Below are 25255 nucleotides of genomic sequence, written 5' to 3' on the forward strand. Positions count from 1 at the left end.
ACTGAATTCTTTATACATTCATATTCTGGGGTGCTCTAAAACACTCCTGTGTGTGTGTGTTTCTGGCAGTGCTGGATGTGATGTCATGTGCATACCACAGGTCACACTGGAGCTATTGTTCGTGGCTGACGGAGAGTTGATTGACACCGTGAGTGAGTTCTAAGTGTGCAGGCGTGTTCAGGTGTGTGCAGGTGCGTGCTGACGGCTGCAGACCCGCTGCGCAGCAGAAGACGTCAGGGCTGTGATTTATTCACACACTGGAAGGTTCCACTATAGCGGGGGGGGGGGACCACACACTGACCCCAGATGACATCACACATCAGAAAAAAAATATTTTGATGATCAACAGCATGATATATATATCTATGTATATAAAATGAACGGGTGTACTTTAATACATAAGGTGCATTTTGTTTAATGTGTGACTGATGACCTTCCTAGTGAGCTTGTCTCTTATCAGGTGCCATTTTGGGATCCTTGTACACACCATAATATTATGTTGAAGCACAGTACCTGTTGCATTGTTATTGCAGTTTCGCAGTATTACTCCACAAGCCTTCTTTTTTTCACTCCATGAGGCTCCGTAGTCTGTCAGTACTACAGTACTAGGAGTAATAAATACTACAAAGCTACATGGAGTAATGGGAGAGTCACTCCCGTGTGGCAAAGCCCCGCTGAGTAATACTATGAAGCATTGTGTAGTAATGCAACTGTACCTTGCTGAGTGATACTACTAAGTCTTGCTGAATAATACTTCTAAGCGTTGTGGAGTAATGCAACTGTACCTTGCTGAATAATACAAAAAAGCATTGCAGAACAATGCGACTTCGCCTCGTGGAGTGATACTACAAAGCTTTTTGAAGTAATATGATTTTGCCTGACAAAGTAACACTATAAAGCTTAGCAGAGTATTACGATGGGGCCTTGGTGAGTGAAAACTTGTTAACATATGAACATGTTATGTCATGATAATGTCATGAAATTTCTCTCCAACTTGAGACATGTTTCCTTCAGGCTTCGTCCTCTTGTTTTGTATATTGTGGCTCAATAGTTTTTAATGGAACCTCGACGTTGTCTGAACACAGAGCAGTTGTTTATTGTTGGATGTGTCGTCCTCCAGACTTCCTGTGACATCACGACTGGTTCACTTGCTCCGTCTGTCCTCGTCACGTCAGTGTGGTTGTTGTCTTCCAGGCCATGTGGCTGATGCTGCAGGAGGACGAGCCGCAGGACTTCGTCATCGCCACCGGAGACGTCCACAGTGTGAGGGAGTTTGTAGAGAAGTCCTTCTCACATGTGGGAAAGACCATCGTGTAAGTACACGCTCACACACGCTCCATACACGAGCGTGCCGACACACAAACGCGTATGAAGTGAGTGATTGTAGACTTGTTGACTTTAATATTTTTATGTTATGGTTTAACAGTGACACCAGACAACACCAAAAGAATACCAAGCTTCTTGATTGAACTTTCAGCCAGACTAGTACCGATTGTTTGCTCTGATATACTTCTCATACTGCACTGCAGCAGTGGAAGTTGTGGAAGTGTTAGGAGAGCTGAAGGGTTGCGACTCCGGATGATGTCACATCACTTGTTGTGTTGCTGCAGGTGGGAGGGGAAGGACGAGCACGAGGTGGGACGTTGTCAGGAGACCGGAGTCGTGCACGTGAAGGTCGACCCCAAATACTTCAGACCCACCGAAGTGGTAAGTCTGTTCACCTGCACTGCTGCGCTGCACCACCAACACAAATCATGTCTGTGCCAAATAAGAGTCAAAAGGTTTAGTATAAAGTTTTGTTTCCATCATTATTCATTTAATTAAATACATTTCAATCCGCAAAAGGAAATCCCAAAAGTTATAATGGAACCTTTTTTTGGCTTCCAATATTCTGACCCTAATTTAGCTCCGTAGGATTGGGTGACCTACTATTACCGTCATTTAACCCTTCACCTACCGACAAGAAAGAAGCGTAAGACTGGAACCACAGACCATCTTTGATTGACAGCTGACATGCTTGAACAGCAGTTTAACATCAAAGAGAATCTATTGATTCGACACACATACACATAAAAATCATACATAAGCACACACACACACACACACACACACATATAAACACAAACCTGCACAAACACACACACATAAGCAGGCGCATAAACACAAACACACTCAAACATGCACATACGCCCTCACACACTCATAACAATAAATCTGCCCACACACATAAACAAACACGCGCGCACACACAAACACAAATAAGCTAGCATACACTCTTAAAGACAAACCTGTGCATACACATAAACAAACATGCACACAAACAAATACATTAATACACACATTAGCATGCACACATATATACAGTAAACATAAAACCTGGACTCACACAAACAGACCAAACCAGACTGAGCACAACGATCAGACACAAGAGAGTTCTACTGCAGCAGCAAGTTTCTCCCAGACAAAGGTTTCAAAGCAGACTGGGGTTTCAAGATGTTCAAGCTCTTTTGAAGAAGAAGAAATGGGCAACGTTGAGGATCGTAGACGCAGTGGTCGCCAAGGAAACTTAGTGCAGCAGATGAAAGACACATCAAACTTATTTTACTTCGAAATGGGAAGATGTCCAGCCGTGCCATCTCCTCAGAACCGGCAGAAACCATTGGGACCCATGTTTATCTGTCTACTGTCCGGAGAAGTCTGGCCAGAAGTGTCTTCATGGAAGAGTTGCAGACACAAAGCCATTTCTATGACATGGAAACAAGGCCAAGCGACTCAACTATGCACAAAAGCATAGGAACTGGGTGCAGAAAAATGCAGGTGCTCTGGACTGATGAATCAAAATGTTCAATATTTTTCAGTAGCAGACGTTTGTTCGCAGAAGGGCTGGAGAGCTGTACAATAATGAGTGTCTAAAGGCAACAGTGAAACATGGTGGAGGTTCTTGCAAGTTTGGGGCTGCATTTCTGCAAATGGAGTTGGAGATTCGGTCAGGCTTTGGTGAGAAATAAACGCAGATACTTATCCATCATGCAATACCATCAGGGAGGCGAAATATTGGCCTAAAATGCATTCTGCAGCAGGACAACCCCAAGCATACAGCCAATGTCATTAAGAAATATCTTCAGCTTAAAGAAGAATAAGTAGTCCTGAAGTGATGGTATGGACCCACAGAGCCCTGATCTCAACATCATGGAGTCTGTCTGGGATTACATGAAGAGACAGAAGGATTTGAGAAACATCTACAGAAGATCTGTGGTTAGTTCTCCAAGATGTCTGGAACAACCTACCAGCCGAGTTCCTTCAAAAACTGTGCAAGTGTACCTAGAAGAATTGATGCTGGTTTGAAGGCAAAGGGTGGTCACACCAAATATTGATTTGATTGACATTTCTCCTCCGTTCATTCACTACATATTGTTAATTGATGAAAATAAACTATTAACACATTCATTTTTTAAAGCATTCTTAGTTTAGTTTTCATTTTTTCCACACCTGCCTAAAACTTTTGAACAATACTGTATACAAACACATCGAGAAGCATGCACACACACATACCCATAAGCACACACACATTAGCACACAAACTCACGTTAGCAAACACAGATGCATGTTAACACACACACATAAACACACACGACCTGAGGGGATGAGTGAGTGTGTCACTGTCAATGATGAATGGTACTTGTATTAACACACAACCTGGTTTGACTTTTTACCAACAAACACACACTCGCTCATCTAAACTAGTGTCAGCAACTTCCTGTCTACAGAGGTCAAAGGTTAAACTCATCTGAAATGAGACACGAAAGCTAAGTTGCTCCGGAGATCCCATTCATCCTGTCACACACACACACGTACACACATACACACGTACACATGTCTATGTCTGAGTGTGTGTGCGTCATACCTGCAAGTTCACGTGTCGCTGCAGGCTCTTTCTTGATTGACAGCTCCGCTCGCGTCCGTCCTCCTCCTTGTGTGAAGGATCTGATGGATGGAAGTTGTCGAGTCGTTATCTCTGTGGATCCTGCCGACTCTCCCGTCACCAGAACTCCCATCAGAACCAGAGCAGAACCTCTCTGAGCTCGTCAGATTCTGGCTTCTGGTGGACTCCAGTCTAGTGCAGTCCTGCTGACCCACATGGGTCTGACCTTCGTCCTGCTGTCAGGTGTCACGGGGTTAATAAAGTTTTCAGTTGGTTCTGTTCCAGTTGAATGTTCCGAAAATGTTGGCTCCGAGCCTGAGAACCCAGTTTGCTGGTTGGTCCCACAGAAGACACATCCGTGATAAATGTCTTTTCCTCGCAGGAAATTAAAAAATGTCAGAGTTGTGAAGAGTGGATCCGATTAGGATCTGTGGCAGGTCAGGTTCTGATCCAACAGCGGTTGGAGTTGCTCGTGGAGCGTAGCGACCAGGTGTGTGACGTGAGGAAGCATGATGAGACTGAGCTCCTCTGTGACAACCGACATCCCACCTGTGGTGAAAGTGTTAGAGGTCAAAGGTCGGGGTGACAAGTGCGGCGAGGCTTTATTGACAGAGAATAATTAGCAGATGCAGCAGGAAACTGTGCCAGTCACGTACCAGCATTCCCGCCAGCTCCGTCACCTTCTCCGAGCTCGCATCGTCCTTTTGTCTCAAACAAGTTTGGTCATGAGCAGCTGGAGTCGAAGGAGGATCTGCATACCTGCAGCAACTCTTCTACTCTCTTGACACAAGTGGACCTCTGACAACATCAGAACCAGAACTCACACAGAGTCAAGCTGCATGTGCTGTGTGTGTGTGCTCGTTTGTGTTCTTGTTTGTTTGTGGCTCTATGTGTGCTTGTAGCCGTGTTTGTGTGTTGTTTCTATATACGTGTGTGTTTGTATCCGTTTCTTCTTGGTGTGTGCTTGTATTTATGTATTTACTTGTGTGTTTATATATGTGCGTGTTTATTTGTGTGTCTTTGTATTTGTTTGTTTGTGTGTGCTTTGCTTTCTGGGTGTTCTTTTTTTTTGTTTGTGTGTGTTACCATATTTGTGTGTCTGTTTGTCGGCCAGTAAGTTCCTGCAACTACATGTCACAGTGTCGTCCTCAGCCACGTCTCTCCTCTGTCACTGGTCCAGACCTTCTCCTGTCACGTGACAAAGACACCCGACTGGTCCGGTCGCTGACGTTGTTGAAGCAGGAATGTTGCGACTGTTACGAGTCGAACTTATAAATAACACAACGTTTCCTTGGAACATCAGACGACTTGTTAAACACTAAGCTGACTTGTACTGTCAGTTTAGATTATAGCTGCACGACAATATGGGAGTGACAGATGCAACACTTGTGGTTAGGAGGTTCAGAGTTAATGTCTATCTAGAACAATTTGAACTTGTTAACCAATCAGAGGCCAGATTATACTTAGACATCAGACAGCTATATAGAGAGTAATACAAATATTACTTACTTACCTCTAACAGCCGCCATTTTGAATTTCTACTAATTTTGGACCCACCGGCAGATTGATTTTCTTTCTTAGCTTAACTTGAGAGACAGTTTTAGACGTATTTTAACTGCTAAAAACCAACACGGTTAAAATACGTCTAAGTAAGAGTAGCAGCCAGACACTCCTTGTAACAAAGGGTGTCAGGAGTGGGATGGTCTGTGGGATTATTTGTCAAGGAAGCTACTGAAAGGATGTTACTCATGGATCCGTGTCCAGCGTTTGTGGGGTCAGGTGAGTGGGAGTTGAGAGCGTCCGGCTTGCCATGGCTGAACTCCTCTGCTCACCTGAAGAGGTTTTAAGCGTTTAGAAGATCCATGAGGGGGAACCAGCCCAGCAAATGGGGTTGACCTTTGACCTTAGAGTGGGTAATGTGATCCAGGTTTCTGTCTTGGTTCAGGGGGGGGTCCACTGAGAATGGTGTCAGGACCGTAGAGGGACGACTCACAAAAAAAGAGACTTGAGTCATTAAACCAGAAACTGATTGATATGAGTAGTGACTTGTTTTATTGAGCAGACGAGTGATGCTGAGCAGAGTCAAAGGAAAGAATAGAGCTGCTTATGGGGAGAGTCATGACTCAGGACAGGGATCTGTGACTCCGCAGCGCTAGTTTTGACTCTTAGAGGGAACTGCCGACCAACAAGAGAGCCATGACTTAGAAAAATTAGCTGTGACTTACAGAGCAAGACATGACTCTGGATTCCACAGAGAAAGTTGAGATTCATAGAGAGAGTCGTGGCTCTGGGCATAGAGTTGTGACTTATCAAGAGACCTGTGACTCAAAATGCTGCTGTAATTTACAGAGTGAGTCATGACTCCTAACAGAGAGTTGTGACTCAAACGGAGAGCTGTGAACCACAGAGGGAGTCATGACTCCTAACAGAGTTGTGACTCATGGAGACAGAGTCATGCTTTGATTCACAAATCAAGTCTCTTCTCCAAACGGTTCTCCAACTGCAGTTTTGGGATAAAGGTTGCAAGTGTGAGTCTGACGTCTGGTATTTCCTGAAGGAGTTTCCTCTGGCGTTGGAGCGGAACCAACCGGGCCCCTCGGCGGTCCGGCCCACATTCTGACCCGGTTCTGCTCCCAGAGAAGCTGTGTTGGAAGAAGGTTCTGTTGCGTTGATAACGATGAGGATCCCTGCAGAAGCGGCGTCATGTGATCCGGTTCTAAACCCGTGGATGGCGTGTCGGAACCACAGCTCGTGGGTTTCAAGGGGGGGTTGTCAGCCTGACGAGAGAAACCTGCCAGCGGAGAGGTGTTGGGGCGGGGGGGCTCGTCCCAGCTGGACCCAATTAGACATGTGTACCGGTACCATGGAAGGATGCGGGGCGCACAAAGACGCACAGAACTGTGAAGAAGCAGGAGCAAATGAAAGCGTGTGAGGGTGTTCTCCCACCAGAGTGTAGATCCTATTGGTTCAGTTGTGGTTCTAGTCAGGCGTTGTAAGTGTGGTCGACGCTCGACGTCGTCATGGCGATAGAGTGATGAGACTAATTGTGTTCTCTCTGTCCCTCTCTCTCCAGGACTACCTGCAGGGTGACAGCAGCAAAGCCTTTCAGAAGTTGGGTTGGAAAACAAAGGTCACATTTGAGGTCAGTCACTTGGAGTCTTCCTATCCCTCCTTCATCCATCCATCTTTAGTTACTTCGGCTTCCTTCCCTCCTCTCTTCTATCTGTTGAACAGTCTTTTGTAGCTTTTATTTCCTCTCTGCCACTTTTTCTTCTTTCTCTCCCTCTGACCATCAACCTTCCTTCATCTTATTTACCTTTTAAAGATTTCAAACCTTTCCATCCCTCCTTCAATCACCTGGACTCATCTGCTGGTCCAGGACTGTGATGGTGGTCCAAGACTCCTTTTAATGGTCCAGGACTCTCATCACCCAGGACTGTGATGATCCATGACTGCTCTGATGGTCCAGGACTTCTCTGATGGTCCTAGGCTCCTCTGTAGTCCAGGACTCTGATAGTCCTTGACTCCTCTCTTTGACCACTGGACGCTGAATGTGCAGATCTCTAATGGACCAGGGCTCAAGTGGTCCAGGCCCCCTAAGATGGTCCAAGACTACTCAGATTGTCCAAGACTCTTCTGATGGTCCAGGACTCCTTTGATGGTCCAGGCTCTGATGGTCCTGGACTCCACTCATTAAACACAGGACTCTGATGGTCCAGAGCTCTAATAGGCCAGAAATCGAAGCGTCCAGAACTGTAGTGGCCCAGGACTCTGATGGACCAGGACTCCACTAGTGGTCCAGGACTCTGATTGTCCAGGACTCCTAAGGTGGTCCAGGCTCAAATGGTCCAGGACTCTGATTGTCCATGACTCCTTAGATCATTCAGGACTTAAATCGTCCTGGACCCTTGTCCACAGATCTCTAATAGGCCAGGAATCTACAATAATGGCCCAGGACTATAGTGGCCCAGGACACTGATGGTCTAGGATTCCTCTGGTGGTCCAGAGTCGAATGGTCCAGAACTCTGATGTCCAGGACTCTAATCGTCCTGGACTCCTCTCATTGTACACTGGACTCTAATGGTCCAGATCTGTAATGGTCCCAGAATCTGATGGGCCAGGGCTCAGGTGGTGCTGGACTCAGGTGGCCCAGGACTCTGGTGGTTCAAGACTCATCTGAAAGTCAAGGCTCTGATGGTCCAGGACACTGATGGTCCCGAACTTCTCTGGTGGTCCAAGACTCCATCTTTAGTGAGAGCAGATCACTTGAATAAGATGATGAAAATAGTCAGAATAGTGTAAACATTCAATAGTTTGCCTCTGAATACTAAAGTAGTTTTTGTGTGACACTGTGTGATTCTCATCTGCTGGCTCAGGACCCAAAAGTGGGGGGCAAGGTGGATTTTAGTGGGTAGTCGGCTTTTTCCTGGTAAAAATATACATCTGTTTTTATCCAGTATAACTACAATTAGACTGTTACATGCTTTCTTCATTTAAAACAGACAAGTTATTGTAATCATTTAATTTCTAATCAAACTTTACCTAATTTATTATAATGTAAAGGTCTGTAACTGACCTGCTTTGAAATATAACAATATTTTCTATGTAGGCTGAAAGAAATGATAGTATAGTATTATAGTTGCTCAGTCAACAACGAGCCACAGACAATCGATCCCTTTTCAGATTTCACTACAGTATTGACAAACTGACGATGTTTTAAATGGAAGTAAAGTTGGTTTATAGTGTTGGGCGACCATTTTGCACAAGTGCAATCATTACAAAACACAACTTTAAAAGCTATTTGAAGATACAAGAAACTATTTCTTTAGACATTATTGTGACAGTGAGTTTTTATTGGGTGCATGTGTTAGATACACATTAATGTGTGTGATTATAAAATATGTGATACTAACCTACCTGTGAATCATTCCAAACAAAACAATGACCTTCATATAAAAGGTTTTATGACTTGCAGGAGGTGTATGATCGTTTTAGTCACTGACACTAAATGTTCCTTCGAGCGATCTAGAATCATCTCCTTTTTTCATAATGATTTTGATAGAAAACCTCCATTTTAATTATTTTAAATAACCAGAATGTAGAGTTGAAAATAAATAAGGTTTAAATAAAAGTGTGCTAAACACATCTTTATACTTTAATTCATTTACAGTAAATATGAATAAGATACAAGAAGGTGATTTATTCATTTATACGGAATAGACGTTGTTTGTAGAACAAACGTGTTCCTGTATTTGTTTAAGAGTTGATGATGGTTTGATATTAAGGATTAAGGATTATAAATTGCAGTTGTTGGATGAATAATTAAATAATATGCCAATATGAATTTAGTTTTTTCAATAAAGTTGTATTTTGAATGTGATACTTCAAGTCCCTCAAAACATTGTCACCTCATGTTTGTGAATAATTTAATTGTGATAATCCTGTACTGACACCCACATTAATACAGATCGGATTTTCAACAAAAAAAAGACCGCTGAAAGTGGGTTGGCGACCCCTGGTCTAGGCTCTGATGGTACAAGATTTATCTGCTGGTCCAGGACTCTGATGGTCCAGGACTCTGATGGTCCAGGAATCATCTCATGGTCCAGGACTCCTCTGATGGCCTAGGACTCTGATGGTCCAGGACTCTGATGGTCCAGGACTCTGATGGTCCAATACTCTGATGGCCCAGAACCCCTCTGATGGTCCAATACTCTGATGGTCCAGGGCTCCTCTGATGGTCCAAGACTCTGATGGTCCAGGGCTCCTCTGATGGTCCAAGACTCTGATGGTCCAGGACCCCTATGATGGTTCAGGACTCTGATGGTCCAGGACCCCTATGATGGTCCAGGACTCTGATGGTCTGATGTGTTTCTACAGGAACTGGTGAAGGAGATGGTGGAAGCTGACGTGCAGCTGATGAAGAAAAACCCAAACGCGTGAAGGATCCTGAAGATGAAGTCTCTGTTCTCCACGTGCATTCCTGTCCTCCATTTCACTCCTTCCTGATAACATTTCTGATTATTAAAAGTTGAAACGTGTTGTTTGTTTGTCCAACTTAAGTCTCCAATAAACCTTTTTTACATCAACAACTTTTTAATTCATCCTGCTTTCCACTCTTCTTTATTTCCTTTTTTCCTAATTAAGACTCCTTTTATATTTCCTTTCCTTTTCTCTCTCTTCTTTATTACTGTGAACGTCTTTCCTTCCTCGTTCTCTATATCCTTCCATTTTTTTCAACGCTTTGTTTCTCTAAAACCTTTTTTATTCTCCTTCAATCTTACACTTTCTTTTCTCCTCCATCTCTCCTTCTTATTCTTTTATTTTTTCTCTTTACTTTCATCCTGCTCTTTCTCCCTTTGTACTTTACTTCTATATTTCCGTCCTCATCTTTCCTTGACAAATCCATCTCTCTTTCCTCTCCCTTCTTCCTCCGTGCTCCTATTGGGTGTTGAAGGAGTACCTGGAGTTACCACGTGACGTCACATGATTCCACTGAGGTTCCGACTGTCCGAACTGACTCGCAGTAACTGACGGTGTCAGTGGATCCTGACAAAGGTCGGCTGATGACGTCACAGCTACGCACTATCACACGAATCCAAATACCTTCGCGCGTGTGCGTGTGGCTATCTGCGTGTTGCGCTTCTCTGTGCGTGTCCCCGAGGCCACGAACACGCGTCCCAGTCATTGATCTCGTCACGTGATTTCTAATGACTGCGTGGTTACGAGGATTTTGTTTCCACAGCCACGGGTTCGAAACTCCCACTTGTTCACATCTGCCCGGTTCCTCTGAGGCCCAGGTCGGTGTGACGCGCACGAGAACGACGCGACGTCACTTAGGTGTGTCGAGAAAAAAAAGATGAACCGGGAACTTGAACAACAAATAAAATGAATAAAAAACTATTTTCTTATGAACTTTCTCACATCATTTATAGATTTATTGTAAAGTGTGTAGCGCTAGATTGTTGAGGGGAAACACAAAACTTTATTTCGGACCATCACAAAAAATATAAATATGTATATATATCTATATATAACCATAATAATATTCAGTGAACATTTGTAACTCTTATTTATCTGATGAAAATGATATCATGGTATCGAATTTAACACAAAGTATTAGAATTACCATCACTCTCTTTTCAGCTCATTGTTGAATTGAATTGCTGGGATCTGTTTTTCCTTAATCAACTATAGTCTTACTTCAACTGTACAGTGTCTTGAGATAACTTTGTTATGATAAGACACTTTAAATAAAATTGAATTGAATTGAACTACCCAATTATGTGTTATTGATTTATCTGGGCTCATTTTCATCAGCTGATACGGGATTCTCTTTTTTCGTTTATTTTAAATACTTTGATTATTTTTATCCATTTAAAGTAGTTTGATATATGATTTTGTAACTGGCAACTCTCTGCTAAAGCTTGAAAAATCTGCAGTTTTATTTTTATTTCATGGCGGTTTTCACACAACTGAAATATTTAACAGCGCATAGAGCACATAACAAATTCATAATTGTAGTCTCGGTTAGTTTGGGGATATAAGGTGCATCGTTGCTAACCCGTATTGTCTATGAATATTATTGTTATTATTAAAATCATTATTATTATTATCATTGTTGTTATTACTATTGCACATATATATATAAACGCCTCTCCTCACTTCTCCTCGGCCAGTGCCAGCGGTTCTCAACACACACACAAAGAATCTAAAAATAAAGAAAATAAAAAACAATTTCACGTCAAGCAGAAGGGGAAGTTTATATTTTCACGACAATATTTCGACATTAAAACGAAAAAAATGTAATTAGTGACGTCATAAATTATAAATAAACAAGCTCTTCTGTTTAATTTGTTCTTCATATATACATATATATTTACATATATACATATATATTTACTTTCTTTTCACGTGGAGGAGTTCACGACCACTTGTGGAATTGGTTTCATTCTGGTGCACCCGGTTCGCGAATCGGGTGTCTGAGTCAACAGAGACACTTTTTAATCCATTTTTGTTTTGCTGGCACTTAATCTTGTATTTAAAATCTGATGTCATGGCCTCATAAATACTCGTCAAATGTGTGTATTTCAGGTGCATATAGATTTTAAATCCGTTAAAACAAAGTTTGTTGTCATGTTAATGTTTAAATTAAATCATTCAAATGGTTTGACAATCTAAATAAAACGAGTTAGGCCGAACATTTTTCAGATATTCTGTCAATGTTTATTTTCGTTCAAACCAGATCATACGTTTTAACATGAAAGTATTCGCTGCAACATTTCAGCAGAGTTTGCTTTTTGTGTGTATGTAATTATTATTGTATTACATTTTGACGTTTAACATTATTTAAACCAAACTTGGTTTCGTTTTTGATGAATTAAGCTTTACATTCAATTACTCACATGAAATCTCAGTGTTTCCAGTTGTGTTTAATTCTATTTTATTTTGTATGTGTTGAGTGGTTTAGATCTGACCGGTTCCGGCCCATGAACAGAACTTTCCATTTCAACTATTAGAAAACTTTATTTCACACACATCGTATGAAAATACTTTAAACAAGATTCAAATAATACAGATTAAATTATGTACAAGATTCGGGTCGGTGCCGAACCGTCGGCGCTGGTTCTGGAGGGAGAATAAATAAGTGAATAAATTTACGTTTGTGACAACGAACCCCCGGTGAGGACTTACATGGGTCATGGTTCTGATCTCGTCCATTCAAATTCGGTCAGAGTTCACAGACTTAGAACTTGCTACAGTCGTAAACAAATGCTCCAGGTGTTCGGTACAGCGACTGTCCTGACTGGAAGCCCATCTGACAGCTGCTGGTTCCGTTCACCGGAGATCCGTTCAATCCGATCCGCTGGGACTCGAACATCTCCCGAACCGTGTGAAAGTTCTGCTGCTGCGTGGGATACGCCGGACTCAAGTGGCCCAGATCCCCATACCAAGAGGCGAGTCGGTTCTGGTGCGGGTGGTGTCCGCCGTCCTGTCCCGTTTGGACCGGGTTCAACGAGGTGCTGATGCAGTAGTCCGGCAGCGGCTCGTCGACCGCGACCTGGTGTCCGGTTCTGTCCGCGTACACGCTCATGGTCTGCATGTTGCAGTGGTACGTTGAGTTCGTGGAGATGAGGTTCTGGTTGCAGGTCGTGGTGTTATAGGAGTTCTGGTTCGGGGAGTAGTTGAGGCAGAGGGACGGGGTGATCCCGGTTCGGGAAAGCTCGTTCTGTGGTGAGCCGCGCAAGGAGGTCATAATGTTATCCACGCTGAAGTTGGACTGCTGCTGCTGCTGGTTCTGCTCAGCCCCGTCGATGGTACCGGACCTCGAGGATGGGCTGGACCCACTGCTGCTGCAGCAGTTGTCTGGACTCTCGATCTTGGGTACCGCGCTGAGGGTCGGGGTCGCGGCCTGCGGCGGCGTGGAGGTTCCGTCTTCAGTCTTGATGTCCTGGATTCGGACCGGCGGCTCCTGGTCTCGCGCCGGGGGGTCCTTGTCCGGCCGGTCCCGGTTCTCCTTGTCCCGCTGCACGTCCTTCTTCTTGAACCTCCGTCTGCGGCGAAGGAAGCTGCCGTTCTCGAACATGTTGTAGGAGTCCGGGTCCAGGGTCCAGTAGCTGCCCTTCCCGGGCTTCTTGTCGTCCCTCGGAACCTTGACGAAGCACTCGTTGAGGCTCAGGTTGTGCCGGATGGAGTTCTGCCAGCCCTGCTTGTTGTCCCGGTAGAAGGGGAACCGGTCCATGATGAACTGGTAGATCCCGTTCAGGGTGACCCTCTTCTCCGACGAGTTCTGGATCGCCATGGTGATGAGGGCGATGTAGGAGTAGGGGGGCTTCACCAGGTCCTTGGGCTGCTGCTGCTGCGGGGGTCCGTACGGCCCGTAGGCCCGCGCCACGCTGGCCGGGTACTGCTCGTGGGGGGCGTGCGTGTACACGCTCATGGGCGCCGGCATCCCCGGGTACCCGCCGCCGGTCCGGTAGTAGTTCTGCTCGCTGCTGATGTACGGAACCACGCCCAGGGAGTTGGGACTGGACACCGAGTACCGAGCCTGCATCCTGGATCCCCGCCTGGGTCTCTTTCCGGGTCAGGTACCGAGTCTCCTGGACCGGGTCTGCGCGCTGATCCAGGCTGAGACTGTGTGTGAACACATCCGCGGGAGTCTGAGAGATTCTGGTCCAACTCACCCAGTTGTGACTCCAGCTGCTCCTCCTCCCGCACCAACTCTCCCGCGCGCACTTGACACACGCACACACACACACACACACACACACACACACACACACACACACACACACACACACACACACACACACACACACACACACACACACACCCCCCAGACTCACACACACATCAAACTTTCATTCTAGCTCAATGTCTCTCTTTCTCTTACACTGGTGACGTCAGTAAAGGCCCTTTCACTATTTGAAATAGATCATGATCAACTTTTTTATGCGGATTTTTTTTTCTTTTAATCTTCTCAATTCGTTATTATTATTATTATTATTTATTATTATTGTGTTATTATTAATATCTTTCATCACGTGGTCCTATTTCGGAGCAGGTGTGAGTGCGCATCTCAATGTTCAGTTTATCTTGAATTAAAAAAAAACGTTTTACGTGTTGATGACAACTTGTTTTAGTTTTACCGGAAAATGTTTTTTTTTAAAACGTAAAATGTTCGTTTAAATGTAACGTGTTTGTAAATATCATCACAAATATTTTTTATTTATAATGATTCATTTAACATGCTTTTTAAAATACAGTGGTCACGTGACTCGTACTTGGTTTAACGAATGGTTGACATCGACGAAAATGTATTTAAGTTTCAAACCAACTGTTAATGTTGCGTCACGGCTGAGATTTAAAAATATCTGAATGAATTTAAATAAATGGTTTCTTGATTGACAGCTTGAAGAACATGGCGAGAGAGAAGGAGGGAAGGATGGCAGCGTGAGGAAGAATAAAGGATAGAGAAGTAGAAGAAGAGAGAGTTCACTGAAGGAAGAATGAAGGAAGTCAACTAGGTGGGAGAGAATGAGAAGACAAGTTAGGAAGGAGGAGGAAATGTAGGAGGAAAAGAAAAAAGAAAAGATACACGTATAATGAAAGAAGTGTGAAAATGATATGTTGGAGGGAGTGATGAATGGATGAAGAAAGCGATGCAACATCAAAAAGAAACATAAATGAACGGAAGAAAAGCAGGTGAAAAGTAAGATACAAGGCGAGGAGAATTGAGTAAGAGGGGGAAAGATGAAGCTGCAGGGATGGAAGGAAAGATGGTGTAACTATAAGATTAAATAAAGTAAAATTATAAAGGACGGATGAACTGAGAAGAACGAAGATACGTGGAAAGACGGAAAGAAGAAGCAGTAAAAGGGAGGAATGATGAAAGACAGGTGAGGAAACAAGAGAGCGAAGAAGTCAAATCTGTATCAAGGATGAAAGATGTAAAGAGTGAAAGAAGAACAGAACACCGCGGTAGGAGATGAAGGTGCAGCAAAGATGTTGATGCTCATTGTTGAATGGCTGGGATCTATTTTTCATTAATCAACTATAGTCTTACTTCAACTGTAAAGTGTCTTGAGATAATTTTGTTATGATAAGACACTTTAAATAAAATTGAATTGAATTGAATTGATGAACGCGCGTAGAAACAAACCGTGATCGAGCTTCCATGAGTGACATGTTGGCGCCACCTGCTGCTTAAAAGTGGAGATTACAACCGCCAGGAAGATGATACAAATTCGAGCTGAAATGATGATGATGATGATGATGATGATGGAGGGTAGTTGGGAAAATTCCCGGGTGTTTTGTGACATGAGAACAAAATCTAATAATTGTAAAGGAGAGAGGCTCCAGTCTCCCCGCGACCCTCACAGGTGATGAAGCGGTAGAAAAATGAATGTAATGAAATATCTTAATGGTTTATTACCAACAACTCTAATAAGTTGGTGTTTGGCGTCGCCTGTCGTCTGTAAGTGTGAACTACATGTTCGCAGTAATGTCGCGTTTGTTATCAAATGTTTCATCATGAGAAACAATTAAACAAATTGCGATCTTAACGTGATGTTGGTGGGAAAGTAATTTCTTTTAAACATTTACCTTCTTACTCGAGAGAAAGTTTCGTCATATAATTCAAAAGTGTAGGTGAAACGATGACGTCACATTAAAGAGATCTCTTCAGCGCCATCTATTGCTTCTACAGAGGCACTTCCTTCAAAAGTGATTGACAGTTTACTTCCATGACAGCAATTGTTTCATGTTTTAATAAACTTAAAATAGCTACATCCTCTGTGTGACCGTGACAAGGTTTGTATGTCAGTGTGTGTTTTTGTGTTACTATATCAGAGTTTTGTGTTTGTGTTTGTATGACTGTATCAAAGTTTATATATTAGTCTGTTTCTGTGACTGTATCACAGTTTATATGTGTGTGTGTTTGTGTGACCATGTCAATGTTTATATGTCCGTGTGTGTGTTTGTGTTACTATATCAGAGTTTTTTGTGTGTGTGACTCTATCAAACTTTATATGTGTGTGTGTTTGTGTGACTGTATCACAGTTTTTTAATGTGTGTCTGTTTGTTTAACCTTGTAAAGGTTTTTGTGTTACTATATCAGAGTTTTTTGTGTGTGTGACTCTATCAAAGTTTATATGTGTGTTTGTTTGTGTTACCGTGTCAAAGTTGGTATGTCTGTGTGTGTTTTTGTGTAACTTTATCAAAGTTTTTTTGTGTGTGACTGTATCACAGTTTATATGTGTGTCTGTTTGTGTGACCTTGTCAAAGTTTGTATGTCTGTGTGTGTTTTTGTGTTACTATATCAGAGTTTTTTGTGTGTGTGACTGTATCACAGTTTATATGTGTGTGTGTTTGGGTGACCGTGTCAAAGTTTGTATATCTGTGTGTGTTTTTGTGTAACTATATCAGATTTTTGTGTGTGACTGTATCAAAGTTTATGTGTGTCTGTTTGTGTGACCGTGTCAAAGTTTGTATGTCTGTGTGTGTTTTTGTGTAACTATATCAGATTTTTGTGTGTGACTGTATCAAAGTTTATGTGTGTCTGTTTGTGTGACCGTGTCAAAGTTTGTATGTCAGTGTGTGTTTTTGTGTTACTATATCAGAGTTTTGTGTTTGTGTTTGTATGACTGTATCAAAGTTTATATATTAGTCTGTTTCTGTGACTGTATCACAGTTTATATGTGTGTGTGTTTGTGTGACCGTGTCAAAGTTTATATGTCTGTGTGTGTGTTTGTGTTACTATATCAGAGTTTTTTGTGTGTGTGACTCTATCAAACTTTATATGTGTGTGTGTTTGTGTGACTGTATCACAGTTTTTTAATGTGTGTCTGTTTGTTTAACCTTGTAAAGGTTTTTGTGTGTGTTTTTGTGTTACTATATCAGAGTTTTTTGTGTGTGTGACTCTATCAAAGTTTATATGTGTGTCTGTTTGTGTTACCGTGTCAAAGTTGGTATGTCTGTGTGTGTTTTTGTGTAACTATATCAAAGTTTTTTTTGTGTGTGACTGTATCACAGTTTATATGTGTGTCTGTTTGTGTGACCTTGTCAAAGTTTGTATGTCTGTGTGTGTTTTTGTGTTACTATATCAGAGTTTTTTTGTGTGTGTGACTGTATCACAGTTTATATGTGTGTGTGTTTGTGTGACCGTGTCAAAGTTTGTATGTCTGTGTGTGTTTTTGTGTAACTATATCAGATTTTTGTGTGTGACTGTATCAAAGTTTATGTGTGTCTGTTTGTGTGACCGTGTCAAAGTTTGTATGTCTGTGTGTTTTTGTGTAACTATATCAGAGTTTTGTGTGTGTGTATGACGGTATCACATTTGTTGTGTTGTTGTGACTGTATCAGAGTTGTCTGTGCGTGTGTGTTACTGTTTCAAAGTTTTTTGTTTGTGTTTGTGTGACTGTATCAGGGTATATGCGTGTGTGTGTGTGAGAGATGTTTTTTTTAAAACTTTATTGACACAAACTTTGGTTCTAAACAAGTGTGTATGTGTGTGTGTGAGAGAGAGTGTTTGTCAGTATTTGTGTGTGCGTTTGTGTGTGTGTGAGTGTGTGAAAGAGAGAGACAGAGAGAGAGAGAGTCCTTTACATATTTATTTTAAAAAAAATAATTAAATGTATTGACACAAGTTATTGGTGCGTGCGTGCGTGCGTGTGTGTGTGCGCGTGTGTGTGTGTGAGTGTGTGAAAGAGAGAGACAGAGAGAGAGAGAGTCCTTTACATATTTATTTTAAAAAAATTAATTAAATGTATTGACACAAGTTATTGGTTCTAGACAAGTGCCAATGTTGTTCTTCTTGTGTGTGTGAGAGAGCGTTTTATATTTGTGTGTGTGTCCATATAAGTGTTTGTGTTTGCATGTGTGTGGTTGGGTTGAATGCGTGGTTTTGTGTGTGTTAGTATGTCACAAAATGAATTCCAGAAACATAATAGTCCTTTAAATATATAAACAACTTTATTGAAAGTTATTGACACAAACTTTGGTTATACAACAAGTGCAAAGGTTGTTCAGCGTGTTTCTTTGTCTGTGTGTATGCATGTTTATGTTTGTGTGTATTTTGTTCATGTGTCTTTTTGTTTTTAGAGATTTCATGTGTTTGTTTTCTGTGTATGTGAATGTGTTTGTTTATGTTCATGTTTTTTTGTGTTTGGGTATGTGTGCGCATGTGTGTGTTAACAGGAATGTTACAAGAATATATCTGTTGGCTTATAAAACATTCTGAAGTTCGTCGAAGGCACAAAGTGGTTTTTGGAGATTCTTCATCATCTTCATCAACTGATTGAATTTAAAAAAAAGTTTTTTGTGCTGCAGTCGTGGTGCGTTCAGGGTCCGTCGCTCACATGACGCAGGGTTTGACGTCCTGGCAGACGCTCTGAGGATGATGATGGTGGTGATGGTGGTGATGGTAGTACGAGCTTCCGGCAGAGGGGTGGAAGGACGAGATGCCGTTAAAGTTCAACACAAAGTCTTTCCTGTCGCACACGGACGAGTGGGTCTGGTAGCGAGGGAGGCCCACTGGGGAGGGAGGAGAGATGACGTCACTACAGCTGTTACCACTGATCACAAACAAATGCAGATTGTCTTCAAAACAGTGTTATGTTAAAGGGCTACTAATTATACCTAACCAGTAGCTTGCAACACAACGTTAAACGTCTCAAAGCAAAAGTAATACAGTACTTTTATTTTATTATGACGCTCCTGTCGAGTGATGACGCAATCATTAGCGCTTCGCCGCCACATTGTCATGTCACACTGATGTCATCACCCTGTCCTGAGGTCAAATGTCAATAATCGAGTCTGTATCACGAGTTAATATTTTGTTTTGATGTTTCTGTCATTTCTTTTGTTGAACGAATTGACCCACGTTTTCTCACGCAGCAGCTTAAATCACAGTGACGTCAGAATAACCGGCCAACATTTAATAAAGTTCGACAACTTGTTTTGTATAAAGGAAATCAGAATATTTATTGTTAAATATACAACAAATGTCAAAACTTTGCTTTAGTTAATTTTTTATTTTTTTTTAAAGCACAACATTTTTTGGAATAATTTAATTAAAAAATGTCTAAATGAATAATCCACCTCTAAACACATCATCCGTTAGTCTTTCTTGTCCCTCAAAAAAGAATTAAAGCAATATACAGTAACCAAATGATTTATATTTAAAGTGAAATATTGTATTAAAATTGATTTCGTTGATCATCTACATTTGGTTAGACTGTATTTCAATAAAATAACAGTCAATAAAATTGTATTCTATCCTTTCCCCACCATGTAAATTATATTTCCCTCCGTGCCTTCTTTCTGTCGGTTTAACGGCCCACAGAACAGTCGCACCGTATCATCCGACACACCATTCAAAATCTATTCGTTTAAAAATATTGAATTACATAAATACATTTTTAAATAATTGGAATTATGATATCAATACATTGAATTCATTTTTTTTTTAAATATATCTAAATCCAATTGTTTCAAAGATCAACATTTCATTATCCAAAATGTTGAATTCAAAAATGCTCAATTTAATGTTTTAAGAGAAATTAAACATTTGAAATGTTAATGGAAACCATTCAATATTCTGAAGGCACTGATAAACTTATCTTTATTTTAAAATAAATTTATTTTTTCAAGCGTGTCGGGTTGTAGTAGTGCCAGCTCTGGCCTCTAGATGTCGCCATGAGTCCGTGCTGGCGTGGGGTCCTCGCTCAAAAGGACCCACTCGAGTGTCTCACCTGCGTGGACTAGTCTGAGGGTCAACAGTGTGGAAGAAGACACGAAGAAAACATAATTTCAGCAGAAAAACCGCTGTCAGGTGATGCTAACGTTAGCCTGATGCTAACTGACCTGTGACGTGTTTGTTCACTGGTTTGTATGAGCAACACAACTCTTGTCAACACACCCTCCTGCTGACTGGTGGTTTCATCGTGATATCTAACTTCACTTAAACATACACAATTTGTATATATATTGTAATTATTACATTTGTTTGTTTGTTCGTTTAAATAAAACAGAAAAATGAACATTTACAACACAAGGTTTCTGGGTGCACCCGATTCTGATTCTGAAATGTTGCTGCTTTGGTATCATTTTCACGCGATCTCTATTTAGACTCACATTATATAAAAGTGATGAGGGACAAAAGAAAAAAGATTTAAGTCATTTAATTCCGAGATTCAATTTACATTAAAAAAAAAAAAAAAAAACGAGATCTCACTGAGAGTTTATTGTGAATCCTGAGACTTTATTTAGAATTCAATTTGAATCCAGAGATAATTCAGATTTTTTTCAACTAATGGGCGTAACTTTTATGATGTTTTATTTATTTAACAAATTAATCGCAAATGTAAATGTTTGTATTCCAGATTTAATTTAATCTTCCCACTTTAATGAAATGTATCTTATTTTATTTTATTGTTTTTTGTTTATCTCAAATTATTTCAGTTATATTTATTTCCTTGATTCTTTATTGTCATCACAACAAATAAACGATTATTTTCTGTTTACAACATTTGGCACCTTCTGATTCTGACTCAACGTGGTCTTATTTTGATACGTATGAAATCACACACACCTATGAACACGCTCGAATAATAAACACCTACACACAAACGTGACACAAAAAAATAACACTTTCGCCAAACAAACACAAATTCACTAAAACACCCACAGTTATACACACAAACTCACATGCTCTATCTTACACATGCACTTACTTACTCACACAGAGAATATGATCATGAGGGAACTGAACACACAACCTCAGGACAGGTGCACTTGTTTTTCTCATGAATGTGGGTGTAAAAAGATGTGTGATAGTGAGGAACATGATTGTTGGTTTGACATGTCAGTGGAGCCGGTGAATGTGTTAAACACTTTGTGTGTTCGACATGTTTTTTTTTCTCAGGAGTCGTTTGACACACACAAGGGAAATCTGTCCTTCCACTGAGTCATTTGGTCAGTCATATGAGTTCCTTCCAGATGATTATCGACTCTGGAGCTCACATGCATTAACTTGTTAATGTGGCTTAAAGCATGTTATTTCACAGGATTAACTCCCTTTGTGGGTAAATCCTGAGAGTTAACCTACAAGATTACCTGCCATTTCAGCAACATTGATGTGGTGGAGCTCAGCATAAAACTGTCACACACATCTTTTCAAATTTGAGTATGAGCTATAAAGTTATGGTGTGTGGAGTACCTGAAGTAAACCACTAACTGATGTTTAAACATCTGACCCACAATCATCTTTGGTTCAGTCGACATGTTCTCTTCAAACGACAAAACTTTGTCGCTTTACTTCAACATGGGATCTCTTTTCACAATCAAAATGGACACCACTACACACAATGCTACACACCGACAACACTAATGCACATCAACACCAGCACACGAACAACCTTCACCTGAACACACACAAGCAGAAAAAACCAACACACATTTCTCCACAGAAATCACACACTACCTACAACATAAACACACACACCATTATTGTCATGAAAACACAGAGGTTATCGACACAAAAACACACCTAGTATTAAGCGTTGTCACCAACCGTATCAGAACACACACACACTTTACAAGCCAACAAACCGTGTAAGATGTTTTACACACAAACAAATAACACACACCAATGGCACTATAGAGAAGACATAGACACACAAATCAAGTCCCTCTGAAACAAACACATGAACAGACTAACAAACCTCATCTCAAAAACACATCTAACCTAAAACACAGATGCACAATGCAAACTAAGAAATAAAGACGCACATTTTTAATTTCCACATGAAGACACACTTGCGTGCTCACTTGTACACAAAGAAACAGACACACTTACTTCACTCTAGTCTAGAAGGTTCTATAAAAATAAATATTATAATTTATTTATTTATTTTAAAGACCTTTTTTTTGGTGTTTGTCTTATGTGTCTTGGCGTTTTAAAGTATATATTTTAACAGTGTATTGCTTTGTGACCCTGGTCTAGAAAGGCGTTTCCAAATAATTATTACTTACTTACTATTTGTTATTGTTAACTGTCTTAAAGTTGTGCCTGATGATGTCATCACGAAGTTGACGTCATTGTTCTGCAGGATTACACGTTTTAATTTGTTAATTAATATCAACAGCTGTTTATTTAAATTAAATTCCACTTTTCGTGTATGTGTACCGTGTGTCTATACCGTCCTCATAGGTACAATATAATCATAGTGACAAGTTGTAAAATATAAAAATGATCAATTTTATTGTGAATCTGCCCTTATTGGTTTATTATCCGATATTATTTAATAAAAAGAAACATGGTATTTAATTTAAATCTATTTAAAATGTGTGTTCAATTTAACTTAGAGGTAGGTAAGAGTTGCCTTTTTCCATTGATTTATTTTATTTGGAATTTTAGTCGTTTAGTTTTGGGAAACCAGTTAATTTTCCTTTTTCTTTTTTTCGTCTATATTTTCGTCGGGTTTTTTTTCGATATTTTTGATAATACAACTCAAAACGGTCCACAAAAAAAAAAATCATATTACCGTATATATTATTATTATGATAAATTTCTGATTTATAATTTTTTTTTTAACTTAACTTTCTTTGTTTCTTTAGTATAAATGTGTGAAATCGAATGTAATTAACAGAATATAAAATAAAAGAAATATGGCTAAATTATGCTTTATAAGTTCACACATTAAACGCTTGTATCGTGGAGTTTTTTTTAGTAAAACATTCTTTCAAATGAATCACATCTTTTTCTTCGGCGACCCATGAAGACGAGGCCTCTTGTCAACCACAACACTATTTAGATTACATTATTATTATTATTATTATTGCGTTTGAATTGTGTGTCATCGCTGTGTTCAACTTACAGTACTCAGTTACCGTCGTTCTGCTTTATCTGTAAATCAAATCTTCTTTGTGTTTAATTTCATTAAGGTGAACAATAATCGATTGTTCCTGACTCAAAAGTCAGTACCGGTACCGACACAGCGATTGCGCAAAAATTTGACGAGCTGCGTGAAAGTGTCGCTGGTGGTCCGAGTCTCCGTGTTTGGTTAACCCGCGGACCCCCGCGACCCCCCGCCCCGCTCCAGACCCCTGGTGCCCAGTACAAATAAAGCAGCAGGAAGAACTGAACCGTCACGTCTTCTTCAATTCACTGAGACGGTAAAATAATTCGATTTGATTAAATAAGAATTCGTGATCATATAACTGGTTCAATAATTCTGTTTGACGTGATTTATTAGCCCAGTATTATCTTTGTTATTTGTAATTTAGGGTATCTTTAATTTGCCTGATTTAAAATATCTCCTCGAACTATCTTCAGAACCAAGAGTCCCGGGTTCGGTACCTGAGATGTCCCCGCTGTGGTTCTCCCGGCTGTTCTGGTGCAGGTAGCTCTGGTCCAGAGAGTACGGACTCATGCCCGAGTGCAGGCCGGAGGCCGCGGGGCTGCTGGAGGCCAGAGGCTGCTGTTTGATGTACGGGGCCCCGGAGGAGGAGGGGGCCCAGTGCGAGGACCCGCCGGCGTACGGGGAGTGTGTGTCCAGCGCGCTGGCCATGGCCGGGGAGGACGGCACGGGGCTGCTGCTGCTGTCCGGCCCGTACTCCCCGTTGGATGGCACCGGACAGCTCGCCATGTACGTGGAGCCGGGGCTCGGGGACATGTGCGGGACGTGGTGCCCCCCGTTCAGACCCTCGTAGCCCCCGGACATGGAGCCCCCCATCATGTCCAGGTTGTAGCTGCTGCTGTGGCACAGCGAGGCGGGCGCGCTCTGGAAGTCGAAGCTCTGCGGGAGGATCGAGGTGCCGAACCCGATCCCGTTCATCATCCGGTACATGGGCTTCAGGGCCTGACACTTCCTCCGGAATCCTCTCGGTCTGCGCCGGAAAGATCCCTCCTCGAACATGAACTCGCTGCCGGGGTCGATGGTCCAGTAGTGGCCCTTCCCGGGCCGCCCCAGTCCCTTGGGCAGTTTGATGAAGCACTCGTTCAGCGACAAGTTGTGTCGCACCGAGTTCTTCCATCCCTGGTACGAACCCCGGAAGAAGGGGAACCGAGCCTGGAGGAACTGGTAGATCTCGCTGAGGGTCAGCCTCTTGGTGGGGGAGCTCTGGATCGCCATGACGATCAGCGCGATGTAGGAGTAGGGGGGCTTCTCGGGGCGCCGCAGCCCGGAGCTGCTCTTCTTGCCCTTGGCGCCGCTGGAGGGGGTCTCGGGGGCGGCCTGGGCGCTCAGCATGGCGGGGTGCAGGACTCCGGACGCCGGGCTGGATCTCAGAGGAGGCGGAGGGTCCAGCTGCTGCTGAGGGGTCTCGGTGGTCATGACGTACGAGCGCGCGAGGGCGGGAGAGCAGACGGGTGTGCGCGTGTCGGTCAGTGGTCCTCGGTGTCCCGCGCTCCGACTGGACTGGACTCGGTCTCCAGTTACGCACCGAGCTCCCTTGACGCTGTCAGAGCGAGGGAAGGGAGAGGCGAGGAGGGGAGGGGGGCGGCGAGGGGGCTGACGATCCGCAGCAGAGGCTCCACGCCGGGGCTCCACTGGGTGTCACCGCCGAGCTGCGTGGCGCGCGGGTGGCCAACGATCGCCGTCACATTCCCTCAAAGGAAACACCCAGTCCTCGATTGCGACCCCCCCCCCCCCGATCCCCCCTACACACACACACACCAGTGACGCACCTCCATCAATCCTCGTAGTCCAAGTCCACTTTTCACCCCCCTCTATTTAGCTCTACACGCAATTAAGTCATCTATCACCCCCCACCCCCCCACCAGCCGCCACACGCCAAGTTTAAAAAACGACCCTCACCATATGAGAGGCA

The 25255-nt window shown here is 42.3% G+C and overlaps 3 protein-coding genes across 3 annotated transcripts in view; 1 reads left to right on the top strand and 2 right to left on the bottom strand.

Annotated features, from left to right (window-relative positions):
- Window positions 1-10008, top strand: part of gmds (GDP-mannose 4,6-dehydratase) — a 43246-nt gene extending 33238 nt beyond the window's left edge. Inside the window, exons 8-11 of the mRNA XM_087785114.1 lie at window positions 1195-1313; window positions 1611-1707; window positions 6996-7064; window positions 9803-10008. Coding sequence (XP_087641240.1) covers window positions 1195-1313; window positions 1611-1707; window positions 6996-7064; window positions 9803-9865 — 348 coding nt within the window. The 3' untranslated portion in view covers window positions 9866-10008. The remainder of the gene's footprint in view (window positions 1-1194; window positions 1314-1610; window positions 1708-6995; window positions 7065-9802) is intronic.
- A 2257-nt stretch (window positions 10009-12265) lies between these two features.
- On the bottom strand, window positions 12266-14071 carry foxc1b (forkhead box C1b). Its single transcript, XM_087785106.1, has one exon. The coding sequence runs from the start codon at window positions 13974-13976 to the stop codon at window positions 12669-12671; it is 1308 nt and encodes a 435-aa protein (XP_087641232.1). The 5' UTR covers window positions 13977-14071; the 3' UTR covers window positions 12266-12668.
- A 4310-nt stretch (window positions 14072-18381) lies between these two features.
- foxf2b (forkhead box F2b) lies at window positions 18382-24873 on the bottom strand. The gene is made up of 2 exons (XM_087785113.1): window positions 23784-24873; window positions 18382-18955 (listed from the first exon to the last, which is right to left on the bottom strand). The coding sequence occupies exons 1-2, from the start codon at window positions 24757-24759 to the stop codon at window positions 18777-18779; spliced, it is 1155 nt and encodes a 384-aa protein (XP_087641239.1). The 5' UTR covers window positions 24760-24873; the 3' UTR covers window positions 18382-18776.
- Window positions 24874-25255: the final 382 nt, after the last annotated feature.

Source organism: Callionymus lyra, chromosome 2, assembly GCF_982586985.1.
Source record: "Callionymus lyra chromosome 2, fCalLyr1.hap1.1, whole genome shotgun sequence".
NCBI classification, from domain to species: domain Eukaryota; kingdom Metazoa; phylum Chordata; class Actinopteri; order Syngnathiformes; family Callionymidae; genus Callionymus; species Callionymus lyra.